Source organism: Mauremys mutica, chromosome 3, assembly GCF_020497125.1.
Source record: "Mauremys mutica isolate MM-2020 ecotype Southern chromosome 3, ASM2049712v1, whole genome shotgun sequence".
NCBI lineage: Eukaryota > Metazoa > Chordata > Testudines > Geoemydidae > Mauremys > Mauremys mutica.
The window spans coordinates 115,551,340-115,575,309 of record NC_059074.1 but is presented as its reverse complement, the minus strand read 5'-3'; the positions used below and the strand labels follow the sequence as shown (position 1 = coordinate 115,575,309).

The 23,970-nt window shown below is 40.5% G+C and overlaps 1 protein-coding gene across 6 annotated transcripts in view; it reads left to right on the top strand.

Annotated features, from left to right (window-relative positions):
- RGS17 (regulator of G protein signaling 17) overlaps nucleotides 1-15,910 on the top strand; it is a 177,861-nt gene extending 161,951 nt beyond the window's left edge. For 3 of the 6 annotated variants that reach the window (XM_045009282.1, XM_045009286.1, XM_045009285.1), the window contains 3 exons: nucleotides 9,219-9,308; nucleotides 11,282-11,516; nucleotides 15,722-15,910. In XM_045009282.1, coding sequence (XP_044865217.1) covers nucleotides 9,219-9,308; nucleotides 11,282-11,516; nucleotides 15,722-15,910 — 514 coding nt within the window. Of the gene's footprint in view, nucleotides 1-7,205; nucleotides 7,430-9,218; nucleotides 9,309-11,281; nucleotides 11,517-15,721 lie in introns of those variants that run through there. The other 3 variants (XM_045009288.1, XM_045009287.1, XM_045009284.1) reach the window with 3 other exon arrangements.
- Nucleotides 15,911-23,970: the final 8,060 nt, after the last annotated feature.

Sequence of the window (23,970 nt, the reverse complement as noted above, 5' to 3'; positions counted from 1 at the left end):
GTGGACACTCACCAGCGCTTTAAGTGTCCTCCAAGGAATAAGGAGTTATCCCAGAATTCCTGTTCAGCCACTCTGCTCATCAGTTTGCACTCTACTGCTCTTGCCTCAGGTGACCCGCCCTTTAAATGCCCCGGGAATTTTAAAAATCTCCTTCCTGTTTGCTGCAGCCAGGTGTGGAGTGCAATCAGTTAATCTTTCCAGGTGACCATGCCTCCACGTGGCAAACGAGCCCCAGCATGGAGCAATGGCGAGCTGATGGACCTCATCAGTGTTTGGGGTGAGGAATCTGTGCAGGCACAGCTGCGCTCCGGCCGTAGGAATTACGATATCTTTGAGCAGATATCAAGGGCCATGCTGGATAGGGGCCATGATCGGGACGCACTACAATGCAGGGTGAAAGTTAAAGAGCTGCGGAGTGCCTATTACAAAGCCCGAGAGGGGAATCGCCGATCCGGAGCTGCCCCCACGACCTGCCGTTTTTACAGGGAGATGGACGAGATACTTGGGGGTGACCCCACTGCCAATCCCAGGATAACGATGGACACTTCTGAGCAGGCTGGGGGACAGGAGGAGGAGGCGGAGGCGGAGGCGGCGGCGGCGATGGGGGGAGAGGAAACCGCGAGTGAAGCTCCTGGGATGGGGGAAGACACCCCAGAGTCCCTGGAGGCATGCAGCCAGGAGCTCTTCTCAAGCCAGGAGGAAAGTACCCAATCACAGCAGCCAGCAGTTGCAGAAGGACAAGCAGAGGAGCGGGTTACCGGTAAGCGGCTTTTATTTTCTGGGTGGAAATGTTTCTGGAGAGGAAGGGGGGTTATGGCTGCATGCATGCCAGCCTCTAGATGTGGAATAGCCCGTTGATGTGGTCTATCACGTCGCGGTAATCTGCTTCAGTTATCTCAGCAAAAGTTTCATCCAGAGCGTGGGCAATATGCCTGCGCAGGTTTATAGGCAGAGCCACTGTGTCCCTTGTCCCAGTGACGGTGACGCGTCCGCGCCACTGTGCTGCCAGTGGTGGGGGGACCATTTCTGAACACAGGCAAGCCGCGTAGGGTCCCGGGCGGAATCCACATTGCTCTAAAAGAGCCTCCCGCTGTTCCCTAGTGACTCGCAGCAAGGAGACATCTTCCAGGATTAACTCCTGTGAAAAATGTTGGGAGACTCTTTAGTGAAGAGATAGGGAGATAAGATCACCCCTGCAGCTGCATCTTCACTCAACCCCTCTAGCACTCCAGATTACCCGAAGCAACCAGCTCCCCTCTATCAGTCAAGCCCCACTTCTCCCTCTATAAGCACCCCTCACTCACCATTTCGTGGCTTCTGTTGTGTTATGCGTTTGGGAAAAGAATGCTAAAGTGAGAACTCCCTCAGTGTAACAATTCATGTCTGGAGATAGTGAATACAATGCTGCCCGTGTTAAATGTTGTCATTTCTGTGTTTCTACAGTGACCTTGACTACTGGACTGCCCAGATGTTCAACATCACAGAGGCTTCAAAATTTGAGAAAAAATCCCCGAAAGAGCAAAGAGGACATGCTGAAAACTGTTCTTCATCACTCTGCTACAGAGAGAAAGGAATTGAAGGAGTGGAGAGAGAAGGAAAGCAAGATCCGCCAGAGGGAAAGCAGGATCCGCAAGAGAAATGCAGTGGCCAAAAGGAAAAGCACAGAGCAGCTTCTAAGCATCCTGTCGCGCCAAGCGGACTCTATCGAGTCACTCGTTGCCATGCAAGCAGAGCACTACCGTGCTACTCCCCCCCCCCGTCCCAAAGCTTTTTGCCTTGTGCCCCAATGTCAGCTCAAACCACCTTTCCCCAGCATTCAGGTTCTTACCACCACCAGCTGCCTCCAACACCTGTACGCTCACCAACCAGCCCTGATACCTACCACCCTTACCCTCTGCACTCAACCCCCATCACCATGCAGTATATGCACCCTGAAGTGCAGGATTCGTTAAACAGCACTCCAGACAGGACATATGCAAACTTGTGACTGTACAGTTCACCAACCCACACCCCTGCCCTCTTGTGTTCATGAAATGTTGTGTGTCTGTCTGTCAAGGAAGTTTTTTTCTTTTCAATAAAACAATTCTTGGCTTTGAAAACAGTCTTTATTATAGCAGATAGTGAAAGATACCTTAGCCCAGTAAAGAAAGAGGCACTGCAAATCATTTTAGGGATAATAGAATAACAGTGTAAACAGTGCAATTCACTCCCATGCAAGGCAGCAAACATTACTGTTGGCTTTCAGCCTCAAATTCTTCCCTCAAGGCATCCCTAATCCTTGAAGCCCTGTGCTGGGCCTCTCTATTAGCCCTGCTCTCTGGCTGTGCATATTCAGCCTCCAGGACTTGAACCTCGGTGGTCCATGCCTCACTGAATGTTTCACCCTTCCCTTCACAAATATTATGGAGGGTACAGCAAGCGGATATAACCGCGGGGATGCTGCTTTCCCCCAAGTCTAGCTTCCCATACAAGCAACGCCAGCGTGCCTTTAAACGGCCAAAAGCACACTCCACAGTCATTCGGCACCAGCTCAGCCTGTAATTGAACTGGTCCTTGCTCCTGTCAAGCTTCCCTGTATAGGGTTTCATGAGCCAAGGCAATAACGGGTAAGCGGGGTCTCCAAGGATCACAATGGGCATTTCGATGTCCCCTACTGTGATCTTCCTGTCTGGGAAAAAAGTCGCTGCCTGCATCTTCCTGAACAGGCCACTGTTCCGAAAGATGCGTGCATCATGCACCTTTCCAGGCCAGCCTGTGTAAATGTCAATGAAACGCCCGCGGTGATCCACAAGCGCCTGGAGAACCATAGAGAAATACCCCTTATGATTAACGTACTCTGATGCCAGGTGGGGGGGGCCAGAATAGGAATATGCGTCCCATCTATTGCCCCTCCACAGTTAGGGAAACCCATTTGTGCAAAGCCATCCACAATGTCCTGCACGCTCCCCAGAGTCACGGTCTTTCTTAGCAGGATGCGATTAATTGCCTTGCAAACTTGCATCAAAACGATTCCAACGGTCGACTTTCCCACTCCAAACTGGTTCCACCGACCGACCGGTAGCTGTCTGGATTTGCCAGCTTCCAGATTGCAATGGCCACCCGCTTTTCCACCGTTAGGGCAGCTCTCAATCTTGTGTCCTTGCGCCGCAGAGTGGGGGCGAGCTCAGCACACAGTCCCATGAAAGTGGCTTTTCTCATACGAAAGTTCTGCAGCCACTGCTCGTCATCCCAGACTTCCATGACGATGTGATCCCACCACTCAGTGCTTGTTTCCCGAGCCCAAAAGCGGCGTTCAACGGTGCTGAGCATTTCCGTGAATGCCATAAGCACTTTAGTGTCACACGCGGCAGGAGAATCGATATCGATATCATCGTCAGACTCCTCACTGTCACTTTGGAGCTGAAGGAATAGCTCGACTGCCAAACGTGTTGTGCTGGCGACACTCATCAGCACAGTCCTCAGCAGCTCGGGCTCCATTTCCCACAGAAATCGCGATTCACACACAGAGCAGAAAGACACTCACAATGGCGCCAAACGTTGCCAGAAAGACAGACTGCTGGGATTTGAAGCGATGCACCACGGGGCGTTGGAACAGGAAGCGGAATGACCCGCACACTTCCTTCCCCTTCCCACAATACTCAGCGCCAAAACGGCGCCAAAACGGGACGAGGTGCTCTGTGGGATAGCTGCCCACAATGCACCTCTCAATACAGCGCTGGAAAGTGCTGCAAGTGTGGCCACACTGCAGCGCTGGTAGCTGTCAGTGTGGCCACACTCCAGCGCTGGCCCTACACAGCTGCATGACCAGCGCTGTAACTCCCAGCGCTGCAACTTGTAAGTGTAGCCAAGCCCTTAGTTTGACTTCTACTTTCCATATACCCTGCAGCATACTGAATGACATCAGGGAAAGGGTTTTAATAGCTTTCTTATTTTATGTTGATAGAGGTATAGAATGTGCATTGATGGGTATGTAGTGATTTGAAAAATGCCTTAATGGTTTGGAGATGATAACTGAGATCATGCTTGTATAAATATTAACTGATGACAGAATGGATAGGACATCAGCCTAATCACCTGGTTACAATAACATAGTAATAGTGCTCTTAGTTATACCTGTGTAAATTTGCTGTAACATCACTGACCTCACTGTATTTAGACCAGTGTAACTGAGATTAGAATCTGGCTCCTGATGCACCAGCTGAAGTCCACAAGAGTACTGGATTCCCAGAGCATAAAGGATCAGGTCCCAAATATAAATTACTTCCATTGTTTCAGACAAGCAGGAGGACAAAAGTGTCACTGTAAGGACATTCTGGAACTTTTTGAGTGGCTGAAAGAACTGGGTGGAATTATCAAAAGAGCTTTGGGGACTTTCAGTGGAATTTGTGCTCCTAGATTACTTAGGCTCTTTTGATATCTCCGCTCAGTGCATTATGAGGTACAAAAACTATTGGCTTGCAATATTGGCCTAGTAAAATAATTACTTGACAGGACAAATATTTAAATTGCTGAACATAGAGATGAAGTGAGAGTAGTATCTTAAAAAGTTAAATGTTGTACATCTGAAACATCAGGATCCCCAACAGCTGATCCAAAATCATTGACAAGGAATTCTGAGCAAGTTTAACTTGGTATTTGCTTGCATTTGAATTTGTACATTTATTTTAAATGGTGTACTGCAGTGTCTGATTAGTCAAATGTTTAGATCCTATGGTCATGAAGTTCCAAATGAAAACATGGATTACTCTTTCAATAATATTATTTGCAGTTGGTAAGATGGCTATAGCTATTGCAGAAAGCTGGAAGCTCATGCTGTATTGAAAGCAAGAACAAAGTCACCCCATTTGGCCCTGTTGTAATGTTTTTAGTATTTTCTTCAGAACAATAAAACAAGAACAAAAATAGGCATGGAGTACAACCTCGCAATGAACTGGAACTAAAATCCATTAAGTGGCTGCACTTTTCATTCCTCACTATGCCCCTATGCACTCCAGACCTATCCACTTCAAGGCATTATTATTTCTGATGCAACTTTAGCATGTAGAATCTGTGTCTATAGACTACACTTTTTTTCAGGGAAGTTAGCTGGATGTATTTGAATAAGTACAGTACACTATAAGGGCACTATCCACTGATTTATGGGGTCCGACTGTGGATCAGCTTACTATTGTTTCACTGTTGCCTGAAACCTTCCGAAGGACACGCTTTCTCTTCCTAAAAGCTTTCAATCAGTTGCTTGGTAAAACTGAGTTTTATCCTGTTTGTTTAGTTTTCCATAACACAATTTGCTTGCAACTTGTTTCCAACGCAGACTACTGCATCTATGTTAACCTGAGGTTTTCAGGTTCCCCCTAAATGAGGAATGTGCAAACACTTTGCCATTGTGGACTGCTTGATTTCCACAAAAAGAGAGAAATTAATGTTTTGATTTTATTTTTACATTATCACGAAAGTTGCAACATAGCCGATATCAATGCAATATTGTTAATGAAGGTAACAAGTAATGAAAAGTAGAAAACTGGTATTGGGCTCACAGTTATTCATGTTTCTGTAGGTACAGCCATAACACCCAGATTTGAATATCTTGCCCCAGATGGTTTCACTAAAATTAGATGTATTCAAAATATTCATCTCAAAATGAAAAACTGCTTGGCATTCAGAGTTCTTTACATTTCATTACATGGCTGAAAATAGACTCTTTTTGTGGGGAAATGGTAGATCTCAAAAACTTTATGCAAATGTATTATTTTTTTAAATGAAAGTGAACCAGTTTCTAGAGTAAAAAAACAAAGAGCTACTCTGTGTGACATTAACTCATTTGTTCAAATGAAAGTTGCCTTCACATCAAGATGTCATATGTCTGATGAAACACTAACCTTCTGTCAAATGCAGAAAATCAAGTTGGACTGTACTAAAATCATTCAAACCAAGGTAGCCAGAAATGTAATGCAAAATGTCATTCAACAACTATTGTGAACTTAGTGCCTCTTTCACTGAAGTAATTGAATTTGAGAAATTGTTCCAACTGACCATATCAACCTGTCAGAGTTTTCTGAGCTTTCCAAGGCTAATTCTAATTGTAATTCTAATTTTAATTCTAATAATGACTAATTCGGTCACTGAACTTCATTTATTAACAATGAGGTGAACGAATTAGTGCCAGTTGTGTACTTGATACCATCACACTAGCACAAACTACAAAATCTCAGATGACAAAATATTCTTGGTCCTTCTTTAACCTTCTACCTAGATGTATACCAAAGCTCTTAACAAAGCAAAATATAGAGCTCCTGTCCCAGTTACTGCTCTGATAAACAACAGCTTTGGTGTCTAGTTTCCTATTTCTTTTTCAAACTCACTACCCTATTCATTTTTTTCCAACTTCAGCAGCCAGTCCTGATTCTCATACTTCAGCAGAAGCTTTGCATGAGCAAAGCAAGTAGCATTTGACCCCAAATATCTACTTAAACTAACAGTACAATCTTACACCTCTCGGCCGAGAAACCTGGAGCCCCATTTAAAACCTGGGGTGTGGGTGGTTTGCAGTGGCTCAGCCCCGAGGCAGGCTGATGAGCTCAGTGCAGTTTAACTGCTGCTCACATCGCAGAAGAAAAAAGACGGGTCATTTCATTCTCTTTGGGTTGAATCTTCCTCGTCTTACCCATCACGTGAGTGCTCCCATTAAAATTGCATGAATAAGATGAGTAGGATGTGGTGAATCATAATGCTTTAACTATTTTTAAAAAACTGTTTGCAATCATAAATGAATAAGAGCTTGCTGTACCTAGCAAGCAGGATTGTGTCTGTGATGCAAAGGTGTATTGTCCCGGGGGAGCTTTGGGAGGGATTGTGCCTTGGGTACAATCCCTCACAGAAGCACAAGGGAGAACACATCTGTTGTACTATCCTTTTGTGCTCCTACCCTACACCAGCCAATGGAGTCGGCTGGGAGCTGCCGGTCGCCTTTCTGTATCTCCTCTATGGAGTGACTTGTGACCATGGGGCACTGAAGTCCCTGTATCTAGAGGAGTGTAGGGGCCATGACAGAGGGAGGGAGGCTTCTTGTGACATTTTCTCCCCCTCCCACCCAAATAAACCTTTGTGCTCTAACCAGATACAAACTGACCCTAAGCAGTTACACGTGTGGACTTAAAGATTACAAGATGTAAAAAGTAGATGGTCCATATTCTGTTCTTGTTCTATACATGGAACGCCCGTTGGCTTCGGTGGGTGCTCCCTTTATAGATTGACAGGAAATGGGTCAAAAGGAGATGGAAAAGGCTTTTTACCTGCCAACCCCGGAGTTCAGGATGTGTTGTTTCTCCTGCAGCAGTTGATGACATCCTAACACCTTAAGCAGCACAGGAGCTGCATTTCTACGCTGTAACAGGGGAAGCAGAACCAAGGGCCTGAACTCAGGTCTTGGCGGGTAAGTGAAGAAGCAACTGATTTCAAGCAGCTTTGTTTGAAAGTGTATATCTTTGTAATGTTTAAGTCTTAATATGTAATCTGCAATATTTGGGATTTTAAATTGTGGATTTTTAAAAGAGCCCTTGAATTCACCATACGCTCTGCCAAACTGATGATAAAAGTGTTGATTGCATACCTGAGTGAAGAAGGGGTGGAGGGAAACCTTATTTACAGTTAGAGTGACTCCGAGTTGGATTTCTCTTTCAATATGAGTGAAAGGTACTCAACTCAATCGAAGAGGGAAAAACTATTTCAACTTTTTATACTTGCAACTACATAAGATGATCCGGGGCATTGTGGATATTTGATATTCAAAATCTGAGCTATATTGGTTGTGGTTTTTTTCCATTGGACAGACTGTTCACGTGGTATGTTCCAGTTCCCAAGCCTAACTCTTACAATCAGATTTCCCATGCAAATATTGATGCCATACAAAATTTGCTTCCTGTAAGCATCTTCCAGTATTCAATTAATTTTGTTTCTGTAAATCAGGGATTAGCAACCTTTGGCACGTGGTTCACCAGGGTAAGCACCCTAGTGGGCCGGGCTGGTTTGTTTACCTGTGTATCCGCAGGTTCGGCTGATCGCGGCTCCCACTGGCCACGGTTCGCTGTTCCAGGCCAATGGGGGCTGCAAGAAGCAGCAGACAGCACATCCCTTGGCCCGCGCCGCTTCCCGCAGCCCCCATTGGCCTGGAACAGCGAACCGTGGCCAGTGGGAGCCGCGATCGGCCGAACCTGTGGATGTGGCAGGTAAACAAACCGGCCCGGCCCGCCAGGAGTCTTACCCTGGTGGGCCGTGGGCCAAAGGTTGCCGATCCCTGCTGTAAATGTTCCTGCTAGTAATTTCACCTGCTAGAATATTCATAGAAAGCAAAGATAAATGAAGCAAATAGGATTCAAAACAGAAACAAATATTTGCAGATTTTTTTTTTTACATTTTCACCTAGCTTTGAAGATGTTTGTATTTATTTATTTATTTTAGAAAAGGAAAGTAATTCTTCTCTCAGCTCCTAATTACAGAAGGCTAATGGAAGTCTTTCTACTGAAAAACCAATGAGTTTTATCGGTATGAAAAACTAATAGTACTTGCCATATGGACAAAATGGCTTACCACTTAATGAAGTGTAATCCATTTAGCACAATATTTGCTACGTTGGCAGTACATTAAAATAAAAGTCAGCTTTCAAAGTAATGTGTCCAGGAGTCCTCACAAATTTGGTTAAAGAGGGAAGGAATTCTATGGGACAGCCACATGCTAAATCTTGTAATTGAAACCACACAACATAATTTTAATGTGGGGGGAATTTTGTTCCTCAAAGAATGAATGAATCCCCAGCATTGCTGGGGCATTTTTGTAAGTGCCCAATAAAGTCTCTCTCTCTCTCTCTCTTTTTTCCTTCTTCCTTTCCTCTTACTTGTTACCAGTATTATTCTGACTTCATTTAGGGCAATCTTTCCAAAAGTGATCTCTAAATTTATGCCAGTTTTTGGGTGCACAACTATGAACTTGTAGTAAATTGCATATGGAAATAGCATCTGTACCTCCTAATCTGAGTTTTGGGGCATGCAAAAATTTGTGACTGAAAAACTCTCCCAAAACTCGGTTCATATTTAGAGGCTGGAGTGAAACCACTTTGGCAAATGTAGCTCTAAATATATACATACTCCATACATTGGAGCATTGCTATAGTCATTATTTTAAATTAACTTTCTCTAGACAAAATAAAGTGTTGTACTACATTGCAGCCTCACTGTTAGGAATGAAGATAGAGGGGACAATGCAGGAAGGCCAACACATACAACCAAAATGGAGAGTATCCAGGTCATAGAGGAATGGTAAGTTTGTCATGTTAAATCTTCCAGTGCTCACAATAGGTATCCAGTAAATCAAATGTCTGTATTTCTAACTTGTCTGTAAGTAATATCAAAACCTCACTTGATCTGAGACTTCTAGGAAGTTATCTGATGTTCCCTTCTTAAATCTTTGGATAAAAGGCAGTAAAATCAGACATGATGATGAAACGCGAGTAAAGGCATTCCAAGTCCTATCTTGCCTACAAAAATAACTGTTTAAATACAGTTGTGAAATGTTGTTGCCCAAACATGTGGGGAGGAGAGAAGATGGGACTACATAACTGTCACTACATATCTTCTGGCCCTCCTTCCATATACACAAATTCAGGGGTCATGCAGTTGTTGCTCCAACTTTGAGTGCAACTGCTACTGTTCCAAGACCTTGGGGAGTGGAATTTTTTCTCCTTCTCTCTGCAAAATTCCCTAGCATCCAGCTGAGTTATTTGGAATAAATGCTGGAGAAAGGATTTTAGCCTTAACTTTCTGAACTTGAGATTCTGCTTATTATTCTCTTCTTAAATTAATGTAATTCTGGGGCATAGTGCCATCTTGCTCAGATATCTTCATCAGACTGTAATAGTCACGAAGCAAGGAGGGGCCTGTTTTAGAGCAATGGGTTAATGGTTACAAAAAAGGAACTTAATGGATGAAACCAGATTCAATGCCCTACTCAATCCCTAAACTCTGAATAAATTCCAGACACTCTATCCTACTTCTACCTGTTTCTGAACTTCCTGGAAGTGCTGTCTTGTGGACACTGCATGTATCCATGCCACAAACTCCTTTAGCTTCAGTGGAGTTGCTTATTTTCACCATTCTGAGAAGAGAATCCAGGCCTCTGAGTCCAAGAAATTATCACTGACTGACAAAACAGAAAATATGGAGTCTGTATTAGTTAACTAAAAAGTTATATCCATTTTGCTCAGGACAGCTTTCTGGAAGTATAAATATTAAATAACTTGTATATCCTGTATTGCTTGTAAAATAAACATTGATTAAATGGATTTGAGCACTAGACATATGGTCGAACACTGCTTATTGTGTGACATGTATATTCAAAAGCTCTTAAACACTACAACTTTCAGAGGCTTCCAGCGTGCAGGAAGGACAGGATGAGTATCCAGTGTTAAATTTAATAGTAGTTAAATAACTTGAACGACTTAACCCTCAAGTTTATCATTTACATATTAAACAATGTAGTCTTCTGATCTCCGATCCAGTGCTTAAAGTATAACAAACCAGGGATATCTTTCTTCTAAAAATGAAAATGGACTGGGTTTTTTTCCCCTTCTTCTGTATACAATTTTGCCAGTAGCATCTGGTGTTACCCATCAAATCATGTGTTAATAGATCATCATTCAGATCAGTAGCACCAAACAAAGGGAAACTTAGCAACTCTTAGGTACTAGAGATATATGCTAATTTAAAATATCTCTCAATTGGTATTTTGTTGGTCCTCATTAGTATGCCCTTGGCTGCCAAGGGCCTCTTTGTTCTTCTCAATCCTACTGAACCAAATAATGCAGATGCACCTGATTGGCCTAGCATCTTCAGAAGCAAGCAGTGACATCAGATGTCATCTAAACCAGCCTTGAAAGAGAATCCATTATCAACCATTCAGAATCCAATCTCCTTTAAGTACAGAGGCAGTAATTAAATTCTGCTGTGTCTTTGCAGTATGTCACTTTATTCTTGAGTTTTATGGGTAACAAATAATCTTAGCAGAAAATCAATAGAAAACCAGGGTACCCTGCCTCTTAAAATAAAACAAATTTAATTGGTATCAGGATTATGAACACAAAAATGAACACCATGCAAAACTCTATAGTTATGAATGAAGCCCCATTGTTTTCATTAGTTCTTGACTACAGTATAACTGAGGAGAATTTGGCCCAATGTATGTAAACACTGTTACAAAAACAGAAGCATATTCTAATGATACTTTCTTTTTGCAGCCAAAACCCTACTGCAGATGAAATTATGTCTTGGGCTCAGAATTTTGACAAGATGATGAAAACACCAGCTGGTAGGAACCTTTTCAGAGAGTTTCTTCGAACGGAGTACAGCGAAGAGAACTTGCTTTTCTGGCTTGCGTGTGAAGACCTAAAGAAGGAACAGAACAAGAAAGTTATTGAAGAAAAGGCGAGGCTTATATATGAAGATTATATTTCTATACTTTCACCAAAAGAGGTAAAGCTGGAAATACTAAACTTTCATTCGGTGTAATCAAGGATGGCAGTGCTGCAGGTTCATGTGGTGGGGTCAGAAAACATACCTGACTTGCTAGGTCAGACAGATTCTTCACACTGAGGCTCTCCAGCCAGTGAAAAGGGGCCGGGGTTGGGGGCATTTGGCATCATTCACTCCAGCTTCTCAAATCTCTGAGTAATGAAGCAAGGCTCAGTGATCACAAGGCCAACAGATGTATGTTGTTTTCTGCTTTTGTAGTGAAAATTTCCTTTTAGCGATAGGGAGTAAGCCAGGGAAGAAGACTTGAGGAGATGGTGCCAATCAACAACTGTGACATCCTAATGAATAATTTCTTATAATACTTAAAAAGTTGTGTGTGGAGTGATGTACTGCAATCACTGTTGGGGTCTGTTTGTTCTCAATATTTTAGATAAATGCTTGGATCATGTCAAGTACAATTAGTTCCTTTACTTTCCCTACACTTTGGACAAGATCCTCAGCTTTTGTAAACCATTCTAGCTCTAAGCCAATGGAGCTATATTGATTTATACCAGCTGAGGACTTGGCCCTATACATTTATTCTCCAGGATGGTCTCTAGAGGTAATAGCTTCCATTGGCATTATCTTGCCTTTCTTCTGTCTTGTAGTATGCTATGTCTTGTAGTATGCTTTGAGTGAGACGACTGTCAGTATAGTAAGCTAATCATGTTTTTCTCTTTCACTTATTAATACTCGGATGGCTTTCTAAGCCATCATGTAGCCCACAGCTCTCTCCAGCTTTTAGGACTGCTGTAGCATTTTAGTTTCGTCATGCTTAATAGCTCAAAAGTGGTAACAAATTTCATGCTCAGTGTACATAAAGCTTTCCATGCAGATCCCCTTCAGTTTCAATGGCTATCCCAAATCATCTCCTGTCATTACTGTAGATCTTAAGAGGCAAGCAGGAGACCTCTTGAAACCACTTAGCCAGAGGCATGTGAGCTGGGAACCTTTGCCCCAGCCACTATGCACCCTTTTCCCTATGTTGCTATGGGTTTGTCTGAACTATAGCTGTTTACAAACCACTTTAGTGCAAAAGCTGTGTAGGCCAGTGTGACGTTCCCCTGGTGTTATCTGGACTGGTGATCTGCTAGGGCACTCCAATCCTCCACTGGGAGCCAGCCATACCCTGCTCTGCTGTGAGAACCCCCACTCCTGGGCTGTTCACTCACAGCCTCTGGTATGTAAGCTGCTCCTTGGATTGTGCGACTGAATAACACTAGCCAATACCTCCGGTCCCAGACACAACCCTAGGAATCTCCATCTTCCAGTGTCCAGTTATGCCCGCTGGACACTGCAAGCTTATATGATTTTGTCAATTTAACAAAAAAATTGATATGTACCAGGCTTGTTATCCCAAGGGGAGTCTCTGAAACACTTCAAATCAAACGCACTTTTCAGGCAGAATAAATAAACAAATTATTAACTACAAAAGATAGATTTTCAGTGATTATAAGTTAAAGCACAACAAATTGGATTTGGTCAAATGAAATAAAAAGCAAAATGCATTCTAAGCTGATCTTAACACTTTCAGTACTTTTACAAACTTAGATGCTTCTCACCACAGGCTGGCTGTTTGCTCTTCAGCCAGGCTCCCCCTTTTGATCAGCGCTTCTGTCGCTTGGTGGTGATGTCTGTAGATGGAGGTGGAAGAGAGAGGAAGAGCATGGCAAATGTCTCTCCCTTTTATCATGTTCTTTCTTCCCTCTTGGCTTTGCCCCCCCCCTTCAGGATCAGGTGAGCATTACCTCATCATAGTCCCTGACTGACCAAGGGAAGGGGGGTGACTCACTCGAGAGACCAACAGATCCTTTGTTGCTGCCTAGGCCCTTGTCCCTTGTTCCTGTGAGGCTGGGCTGGGTTTGTCCTATACATGCCCTGATGAGGTGCGAACTGCCCCTCTGTTCCTGGAGAGTTTTGCCTGGGCTTGTTTTAAGCCATGAGGACACATTTTCAGCCTCATAACTATATACATGAAATTACAACCTATAACATTACTATAACAACAATGCTCAGTGCATCATGAGCCTTCTGAAGACACCCGACATGACAAACTGTGCATTGGATACCACACAATCATATTATAAGGATGAACATGGGGATGCAGGGTGTTCCCCCAAGATACGGAGTGTCACAACAAGCACTCAGTTATGCATATAAACTGAAGTCATCTTTGCCTGCACACTTTACAGGGTCATTGAGAAAATTCTAGTCAAAATAGACTACAGGTGTGAAAGGTGACTCTTTTTAAATTCCATAAACTCAACCAATTTTCACCAGAACACTCACCAGCAAATATCTTCAATAAGGACTACTTGATGCCACTTTCTCTAACAAAGAGAATGAATCTGCTAGCTGCATAAAATGAGAGCCTAACTCTGTTAACTTCATGTAGTCAAAGGCAAATCATCCAAGAGAAAATCACTTAAAGCTAGGAATTTCAGGTCTAGGATAGCAAAGTACAGTTGGTCAGGAGTTGAAATCTGCCCCAAGCAAGTTCCAAGGTTGCAATACTTCCCCTTGCAGCTACTTCTTCAGTACTATAATACAATACACTATCTTGTCTACAGCTTTAGCGATGCATGTTGCATCACATAGTGCTGTGTGCATGATAAGACAGAGTTCACAACAGCCATTTATATGAAAGTACACAGTAAACAAGACACAAAATATTCTACAGAGTAAATATAAAAAAGTAATAGAAAAACTTGCTAGGAATGTGATATTTGCAGTTAGTTGGCATCATAATAGTGCCTTGTGACTAATAAATGATTACACTATAGAATGCATCTTGGAGAAGTGGACTTACTCTATACAAAGACTAAGCCAATAAAGATGTATTAGACTATTATGACAATAGTACAAGCATACAAGAATGGAAAAAATACAGGGTGCTACATGTAGCTCGTAAGGCTGTAGAGAAAACTTGCATGTTATCTTAACTATTTCAATATGGTATTTGGTTATATATTTAAAGACTTTATTGCAATGCATATGCAATATTCATTCCTGATTTTTTTTAATGCTTAACCATACACCTTTAACGTTGCTCTAACATCAGGGTGTCTCTGTTGCTTTTGGATTTATATGGACTAAATATATTTGGACAATATATATTTTTTTTAATGTGGGTTAAGTGCAGATATATAGAGCCAGATCCTCAGCTGATCTAAATAGCATAGGCCCATCGAAGTTCATTGCGTGGCTCAAATAGAAGGATCAAAGCAACAAATTGTTCTTGGCTCTTCCATATCAATGCTCTATCTTTTTTCTCCACAACTAATATTTTCCTAACTGGACCCATTTAGTTTTCCCTATTGCAGCCATATTTTACTTAATCTGATATGAATCTTATGTTTTAGTAGAACATCAGGGGCAAAGTGCCTCTGTCCTTCCTAGATGTCAGAGTTCATTACAAAAGGAATAGAAGGCCAGAAATTCAAGTGGAAATTTCAAAATTGCTACCAAGTTAAATATGAATATAAAATTGCCTAAAAGAGGAAATTACCAGAATCTAAAAGACCTTGAATGGAAGAAAAAAAATGAAACTTAAGACTAATAGCAACATTAGCACAAAAATTTAAAAAAAAATAAACTTTTGGCAATTTGTGACTAGTAAGTATAGTGTTAAAAATAAAACAAAAAACCCAACAACCATGGTAAAGTAAGCAGAAAATTTCAGAAGACTGAACAAAAGCAACTAGGAGAAAGCATTTCAGCCAATTAATGAGTCATTCAGTATTTCCCAGGAGGAATATGTTTAAGTTTGGAAAAACTGAGTAAAATGATCAAAGTAAAATGAAATGTATATGGAGAGATCCATGTTAATGTATAACTTTAACTGCCCTGCATTTTTGCTGTAATATAGTGGCCTCCTTTTTCTCATAGTACCTAATGTGAACCCAAAGACCAATGCAAATCAAAATGGGTTTGGTAGGCTCAGATTGTAGTTTTGCCCATACTTGTATAAAATGGACTTTTGAAGAAGCCAAGTACACAAAAAATATAACTGACAAAAGGAAACTGAGCTCTTGGTACTCTGTGGATTCTTTTTTTTTGGGGGGGGGGGAGGGGGGGGGAAGCAGAGAAGAAATATGAAATATAGATATTTATACGGCCCTTTCCAAATCTGTTGTTCAACAGACATCTCTTTCTATTCTCTTCAGGTTAGTCTTGATTCTCGGGTGCGAGAAGTGATCAACAGAAACTTGTTGGATCCCAGTCCTCACATGTATGAAGATGCCCAACTTCAGATATACACCTTAATGCACAGAGACTCTTTCCCAAGGTTTTTGAACTCTCAGATGTACAAGTCTCTCATTGAAAGTACTGTAGGCTCTACTTCTGAAACTTAGTTCTAATTTTTGGATGAAATAATTTGGGTTTTTTTGGGGTGGGAGGGAGGGAATAAAAGTAGTTTAATAACATCTGGCGCTGAGTTCCTGGAGAACTACAGTTTAGCACTACTCAGGCTACTGTGAAGAAAACAAATACATATGATGGTCTCTGTCTACATTTTTACCAAGGTCCTCCTTGCTTGAGTTTGCGGGGGAGGGAACAATGGATTTGCCAAAATACATTTGTTTCACACTCCTTTCACTTAACGACAGTCAAGATTGCAATGATGTATTTGTAGTTTTATGAACAGTCTCCTTGTGTATTCTCACACTGCATGTGCAAGATAAAATTGCTTCACATACCACTTAGTTGTTGCAATATTTAATACAATAACATAAATTATATCTGTATTTAAGAACTTTTTTTGTGCAATACAGTCTTATGGTACATAGAAATAATTGCAGCAAACCAGGAAGGAGCTTGCATTTTTTTTTAACATCACTAACACAGAAAAAAGCCAATTTTTCACGTGTAGCATTATTCAACATGCTCTACTGAGTACAATACACTGACTTTTTGAAGCCAATAATTCTGTATAGGAAAAAGAGCTATTTATCACTGTTTATTTAAAATAAATCAAAGCGGGGATTCCTCTGGTTGTTCACTGCCAAAACTGGCATTTTCATTAGTGTTTGCAATGATAAAAAAAAAAAAAAGAAGCACAAACCACTTAAAGGGATCCATGTCTGGGTGACACAATTTATGCGCTGATATTGTTTAATTGTTATAAGAACAAAGATTTTCAATGTACACTTCAGATGTCAGATACTGTAATTGATTTATTAAAGACTGGCGATCCAGTTCTAACACTGTTGTCTAATGTTATGTACTTCAGCAAAAAAAAAAAAAGTTTATAATTTAGTTTTTGAATAAAGAAGTTTAATAAAAGATTGCCTACATGTAGCATTTTAGAGCATTTTAGAACATTTTGATGAATTGCATCTATCCTGCAAGATATTTTTCTTTTAAAGAGAAATCCAGTGAAAAGATGTTTTTTGTTTTTTTTTTAAAAAGTAGTATTTTACAAAGGGGGAGAGGGGCTAAGGAAGACTTATCTCAGCTTGTTGTCTCTTTGATTTTGAAAAACTCCTTGAAAACAAGGGGTTGTGGACATTAATGTTCAAGGGCTTGTGATTTTACACTCCTTACCCAGGCAACACTGTTGAAGTTAACAGGTGTCTTTCTTGGGTAAAGGATTCTGAATATTAATGGCCCAGTACAATCAGAACTAAGAAGGCAGCACAGTGCTCAAATCTCCTTGCTGCCAGGCTACTTTTTGCAGGTGTCTGGCTTGGCCTTTTTTTAAAAAAAATTGTCCTATTTTGATATGCACTTTGATATTTAAAGATACCATAACTTGTAACTTACAAAACACCATCTTCATGCTTAAAGTACACAAAACTATATTCTGAGTGCTAGCATCCCCTGCAAACTATCTTGAAAGATAAATGATAGAATGGCTTTGAATAAAAGTTTAAAATGTCCTTATTACTGGGAACATTGTCAAGGCTTAGAGAGAGACAAGAGTCTTCTCCCTTACACCCATAGAAATATGGAGTAACTCCATTAACTTTGGAGTTGATAGATTATACTGTTTTGTAATGGAGCAGAATCTGGCCCTGAAATGTTGAGCCCTTCCCCTCAGTCTGTAAATTACTTCTGATGGGCCGACCTCTGTACAGAGCCCTATTGAAGTCAATGTGACTCATACAGGCACAGGGATCTGCTTGCATGGAATAACTTGCAGGATTTGGAGATTAGTTTATTTTCTGTTTTTTTTTCCCTTTATTTTACTACCTCTCACTCACATTTATTATTATTAATTATTATTATTTTATTTATAGAATATGTTTCAAATAGCTGGTTTGGGGAATTTTTTTTAAATTCTCATTTTTACTTGAAACCTGTGTGCTTTTTCTGGATGAATATGAACAATTTGAAGAATTGTTTCTTAAACTCATTTGGTTTTGTAATTTATATAGAATTCAGGAGATTATTAAAAGGGCTATTCTTTATTCCCTATGCAAATATTTTAAATGTTGTAGTGTATGACAAAATGGGATTTTAAACAAATTCTGCAAGGCAGAAAACAAAATTCTGTTTACAGTGGCGTTGCTGACTATCCTACTATATTCAGCACTTTTAAATATTGTTGTTTATGAAAATGTAGTTTAAAATGCAAGACATATTTATAAACATTTCTTTTAATAAATACCGGTTTTGTCTGAAAGTGTTGTTGTGTTATGACATACTTTATTCATGTTGGTTAGCTATTTACCATTATGAATAAAATATTCAATTATATTGATAGAATAATAGCTATGATGTTTACAAAACTTTTCTTCCTGAAGGGGGGGATGGAATTCAACAAGGAAGAATTGCCTCCTTCTACTGTGAAATACAATTTTAAAAATGAATTTAAGATGCTTTTTCTTAATTAGAATTACATTTGGTCCTGCATATCTACTGTGCCATTTAGTTAGAATGGTATTTACTATGGTACTATACATATATAGCATCATATATGTATATATTTATATGGCATGATTTTAGGTTTGCTAGTGTTTGAGGCACAATGCATTTTGGTGCAAACAACTAGACAATGTGTAATAAGACAATACTGCATGTATAAGCCTTTAAAAATGTAGACTTGAATATTCTTGATGTTACCATTTGATGGTGACCTGCTAGCCAAAAGCTATCTTTATAAGATACTTTAGACAAGTAGATGTCTTGTCAAACAGACAATTCATCCTTTTTAGGACACTTCTAACTAAAGCTAAAGATAAGGGCCCTAAAATACATGTTGGTTTCTAGCATAGGCATTCCAGAAATCTATATCTGGAAACTGTTACATTATTTTAAGAAATACTACATAGGTCTTCAGTGTAATATTGCAATGAGATTATGTTCTAAATCCCCTATTTTCAGGGATTTATAAACTGACCATTATTTATGACATAGAATCTTGCTTCCAAGGAGTAAATATTAATATAATTACTGTTAATATAAACTTCAATAATTGGTGTTTTCAAAATTATATGAATAGTCAATTACGGTCTATGTCAACTTATTGGATATCTCAAACTGTTTAAATTTCTGAAATTGATATTGAGAACAAATTAGGTCATAAGGCAATCTCATTGCTTTTGGTACAGTATTTTGAAAAAAATGTAAACAGCCACGCTATTAAACTTGAAAACTGATTTACTTTTACATATAATGTACAATAAAAATTTTAAACTGCCCAATATGCTTACTCTATAGACTGGAATAACATATATGTATATACTGTGCCACTTCTGGTCTCATGAAAAACTGAAATGCAAGTTCAAAATATAAACATAAGCTTTAAATAAGAAAAAAATAAGCTTAAATGCACATACATCTTAGGGCCTAATCCTGCAGACACCTATGCATGGCACTGAATAAGCAAAGCATTTAGGCATATGCCTAAATCCCATTGGTTTCAAAGAAACTAAACATGGGCTTTGCTGAATTGGGGACCACGGGAGTAACTTAGGGTTGCCCAAATAGTCTTATTGAAGCCAATAAATGGTTCTGTTTAAATTACTCACATGCATCGTTGTTTTGTACTCTAAGCCAACAGAATGCAGGAAGCTACCCCCATTTTTCAGGTTTAATAAATATGGTCCAAATTCTGACTTGGAGTCATATTTTCTCCCCCTGGCATAGGATGTCTACAGATTGCACCTACCTTCACAGGCAAGTGCTATGGAGGGGGATGCGCTCCCTGGGAGAGCAAGTGGATATAATTGCTGCCATACATCAGGCTGGGGGGCCATAAAGGGGAGAGCAACTTTAAATTACAGTAAGAGCTTCCTAGAAGGCTTGTTTTGCAGAGGCCTGATTCAAAGCCCACTGCAATTGTTAAGACTATTTTCTTCAATGGCCTTTGAATCAGAATCCTGTCCCACAAGGATAAGGCCTGCAGCATCAATGGCTGTAAACCTTCTCCTTGCAGCCAAGGACCCACAGCAGGCATCCTGCTGATGGAACCCAGTGACTGAATGGATTTAGACTTTACATACATGGAAACCAAAATGTCAGTTTCAACTTGCTTGTTCCTCTCTGGCTACCAACCCCAATGTGGGGCTTAGGAGACCTGTGTTTTTAATATGTATGCCCACTGACAGAGCTTCAACCTCATTCTGCATACTTCTGCCAATAACAGGAGTAATCTGTGAGGGGTGGGAGGACAGTGCATTGTGGTACCAAAATCTATCACTGTTTGGACTCACATTAATACTGTTTGCACACTTGGGAAACAAGTACGCTAGCTTAATGCCTGGATCCAGAATTTGACCCTACTGGTCCCATAAACTAAGATATCAGTACAAAAACTTGCCCTACAATTTAAAATTGTGATACAAGCCAGATAATTCAACTGCTGACAGTAAGTCATTAATTCACGCTGGCTTTTTTCCTTACAAGCTTTAATTTACACTAAATCATCCTGTACTCTAAATTTCCTGGCTTTTGACTATTTGTCACAAAGCATGTTAATTATACATAGTAGTTATGAATTTCATAAATTCTAACATTCACAGGAACTCAAGTATTTGGTCCTATGAAATCCATAAAGCTTCATCATTTTTCTTTTCTCCCTTTGACAACGATGCTTACTGTATTAAATTATTCATCATACTTCAGTGAACTCCACTGACAGGTACCAGTGGATCACAAAGAAGCTTTGCATGCATGAATAAAATTTCAGAGGCAGTGCTTTAGGCTATTTCTTAATGCCAGACTAACTTCAAAGACTGTAAATTCACTGCATATCCTCTATGTGTAATTTTCTTCCTTTAAAAATATTGCTGTTACAATGTATTTTGTCAATCCAATTGTATACAGTGACAGACTTGCTGAAAATGGTTTTCTAAACATTGCAGAATTACCATTTTTGATCACCCATTCATTTTAATATCCACAAAACATCTTCTCATGTTGAATGTATTTCCTGTGGATTTCCAAAATTGATCTGGATTACAAGTTTTCATTTCTGACTGTTTTGGAAACTTTACATGAATATGCATTACATTAACTTTTTTTTTTAAATAAATCTTTTGAAATTGACAACTCTCTAATGTAAACTTGGGAGAATTTACTGTTACTCTACAGGTGTATGTTAATTTAGTTGTAAAATATGCTTATTTACTTCTGTTAATTTAAGATGTGAATATGAAAGGAAGAACAGAATACTTTGATTTGATTCCTTCCAATGGCTGTACTATAAGATTATTGCTTAACACAATTTTATGGATAATTGCACCTTTTTATAACATAATAAAGTATATTCTTTAAACTACTTATGTTTTGAGTTTAGCTGAGAGTCTTACTTCTGATGTCATCCAAAAGAAAGTGCCTTTACTGCAAACTGTTTGCACACAAGGAGATATCAGAAGGGATGAACTGATAATACCAGACAGCAAAAATAAAGTTCTCACAATCTTTTATCACACCACAGCCTACTAAATGACCTCTTTGTATAGGTTTTACATTTCTAATTCAACTGAACACTAAAATGTATTTAGCAGACATGTGTTTTAGAAACTGACGTCCCTATCCACTGAGCTTTGACTGAAATAATTCTTGAAAATTGCCCTTATCTCTTTCTTACAAAACATTTTAGTTCTGCTTTTACTTTGAATGTTTGATTTTTGCATCTGCTGTAACTACAGGATACATATGCAAAGATGCCTAAACTATTTTAAGGATGTTCCTTCAACACTATATTTTTGAGGACTCCTTATAGTAGGAGGAGTGGCTGAGAACTCTGAAATTATACATAACAAGAGCCCAATCCTGGTACAGCTTTTACATAGGATTACAAACACTTCACACCTATGCTTACCAGTGCCTCAGTAAACTGACTTGGGCCTTATTTATCCTTTTTTAAAATAACGTAAGGTATGAATTTAAACAAATATAGTTATACCAGTCTAAACATCATTGTTGACTCTTATTCCAGTATGTCTTTTTCATGTTAGCTTATGTTGCTCAGGAAGGGGTTTAAACTAAACAAAACAAACACAAAAATTCTTATACCTGAAAAATCTGTAAACAGGATTATACTGGAATAACTGTTAAAACTCTTCTATATTGACAAGTCCTTATTTTGAAGATAGTTGCTCTGATGTGAGTATGGGGCTGAAGTAACCCAGGTCTGAGCAGGTGTGGAATCCACAGTGTTTTTAGTTTCAGATCCTTGAAGTATGTAGGTACCTAACTCCCTGAAATCAATGGGAGTTAGGTGCCTAACTACCTTGGAGGATCTGGGCTTTTGTGCTTGGGCTCATCTACAGTGTTCATCATATATCTAAGTCATAGGAGTCTGAGGAAATAAGATCCCTGTCCCTCAGATGTTTCCCTTTGTTTGTATGCTGGAATAATGGAGGTTCCTACTGTTACCCATATGGAACAGCAACAAAATGGAAGAAAGGGAGTGGGTTAGATCCCTGAGTTTGCCCCCAAAGGAGAAAAGAATGCCTTTACAAGGAAAAAATAGCTAGTGCTGATTGGGGAGAGGGGGAGAATAGGATGACATATCTTATCTTCAGTCAAGGTGTGTTCTTGTGCAGTTCATCCTGGGAAGAAATCCTCCCTGCTACTTCCAGAGTCAACCTCTGTACATGCACAAAAGCTCCCCATCATTATTCATAGAAGGGTAGAGTCAGACGGTGGTCCTTCCATCAGTATGCAAGTGGTGTGGCAGCATTTGAGTGAAATTCCTTAGCCAGTGCTATGCAGGAGGTCAGGCTAGATGATCACTATGATCCCTTCTAGTCTTAAAAATCTACTGACAGAGTAAGCTTGGCTGTGGAGTTCTAGGAGCCTTCACACTACCCTTGAGTGCATCAGGGTTAAGCATTAGAGACAATGAGATGATACAGTTACCTTACTGAAACAACATTTGACAGCTCATGTATGTATGTGAAGATGTACTTACTAGTAAAGAAATGGTTCAATCTATCTCTCAGTGGGCAAAAGTCACGTGTCAAAATCACTGCCACAATGGGTACTCTTGTTGTCAGTCTCCGCATTAAAGACAAAAACTCAGAAGGAATGGAGAACGAACTGTCATTATCCCATAGATGTAGAGCCTCAAGGTCAGGACTGTGGACATATTGGTGGGCAGTTGATGGAAGCTTGCACTAATACTGAACCAAATATGGTTTGTGGAGAAACTGGAGGGGCTGTAGAGATGTAGGAGAGAGAGGTGAAGAGGGGCTGCAGGGATGTAGGGGAGGAAAGTGTACAGGGGCTTTAGCAATCTATAGAGAAGTGGGGAATAGGGGCTGTGACAAAGTATAGGAAGAGGGATGTTAAGAGAGAGGGGTAAAGAAGGGATGTACATAGGGATGTACAGGGGCTACAGGGATGTACATCTAGGAGGGATATGGGCTGTAGAGATGTAAAGCTAGCAGGAGTACAGAGGCTACAGGGATGTATAGGAATGTATAGCTGTGGGAGACAGGGGCTGTAGGGATGCATAGATAGGAAGGACACCGGGGCTGTAGGGAGGTATAGCTAGGGGGGGTACAGGGGCTGTAGAGATGTATACTGGCTGTAGGGATGTGTAACAACACGAGGTACAGGGGCTGTAGGGATGCATAGCTAGGAAGGCCACAGGGCTGTAGGGATGCATAGCTAGGAGGGGCACAAGGGCTGTAGGGATGCATAGCTAGGAAGGCCACAGGGCTGTAGGGATGCACAGGGGCTGTAGGGATGTTTAGCTAGGAACTGCATAGGTGCTGTAGAGATGAATAGCGAGGAAGGATATAGGGGCTGTAGGGATGTATAGGGGCTGTAGGGATGTATAGCTAGGAGCGGTGCAGGGGTTGTAAGGATGTATAGGGGCTGTAGGGATGTTTACCTAGGAACTGCACAGATGCTGTAGGGATGAATAGCTAGGAGCGGTGCAGGGGCTGTAGGGATATAAAGGTAGGAGGGGCACAGGGCCCATAGGGATTTATAGGAGCTGTAGGGATGCATA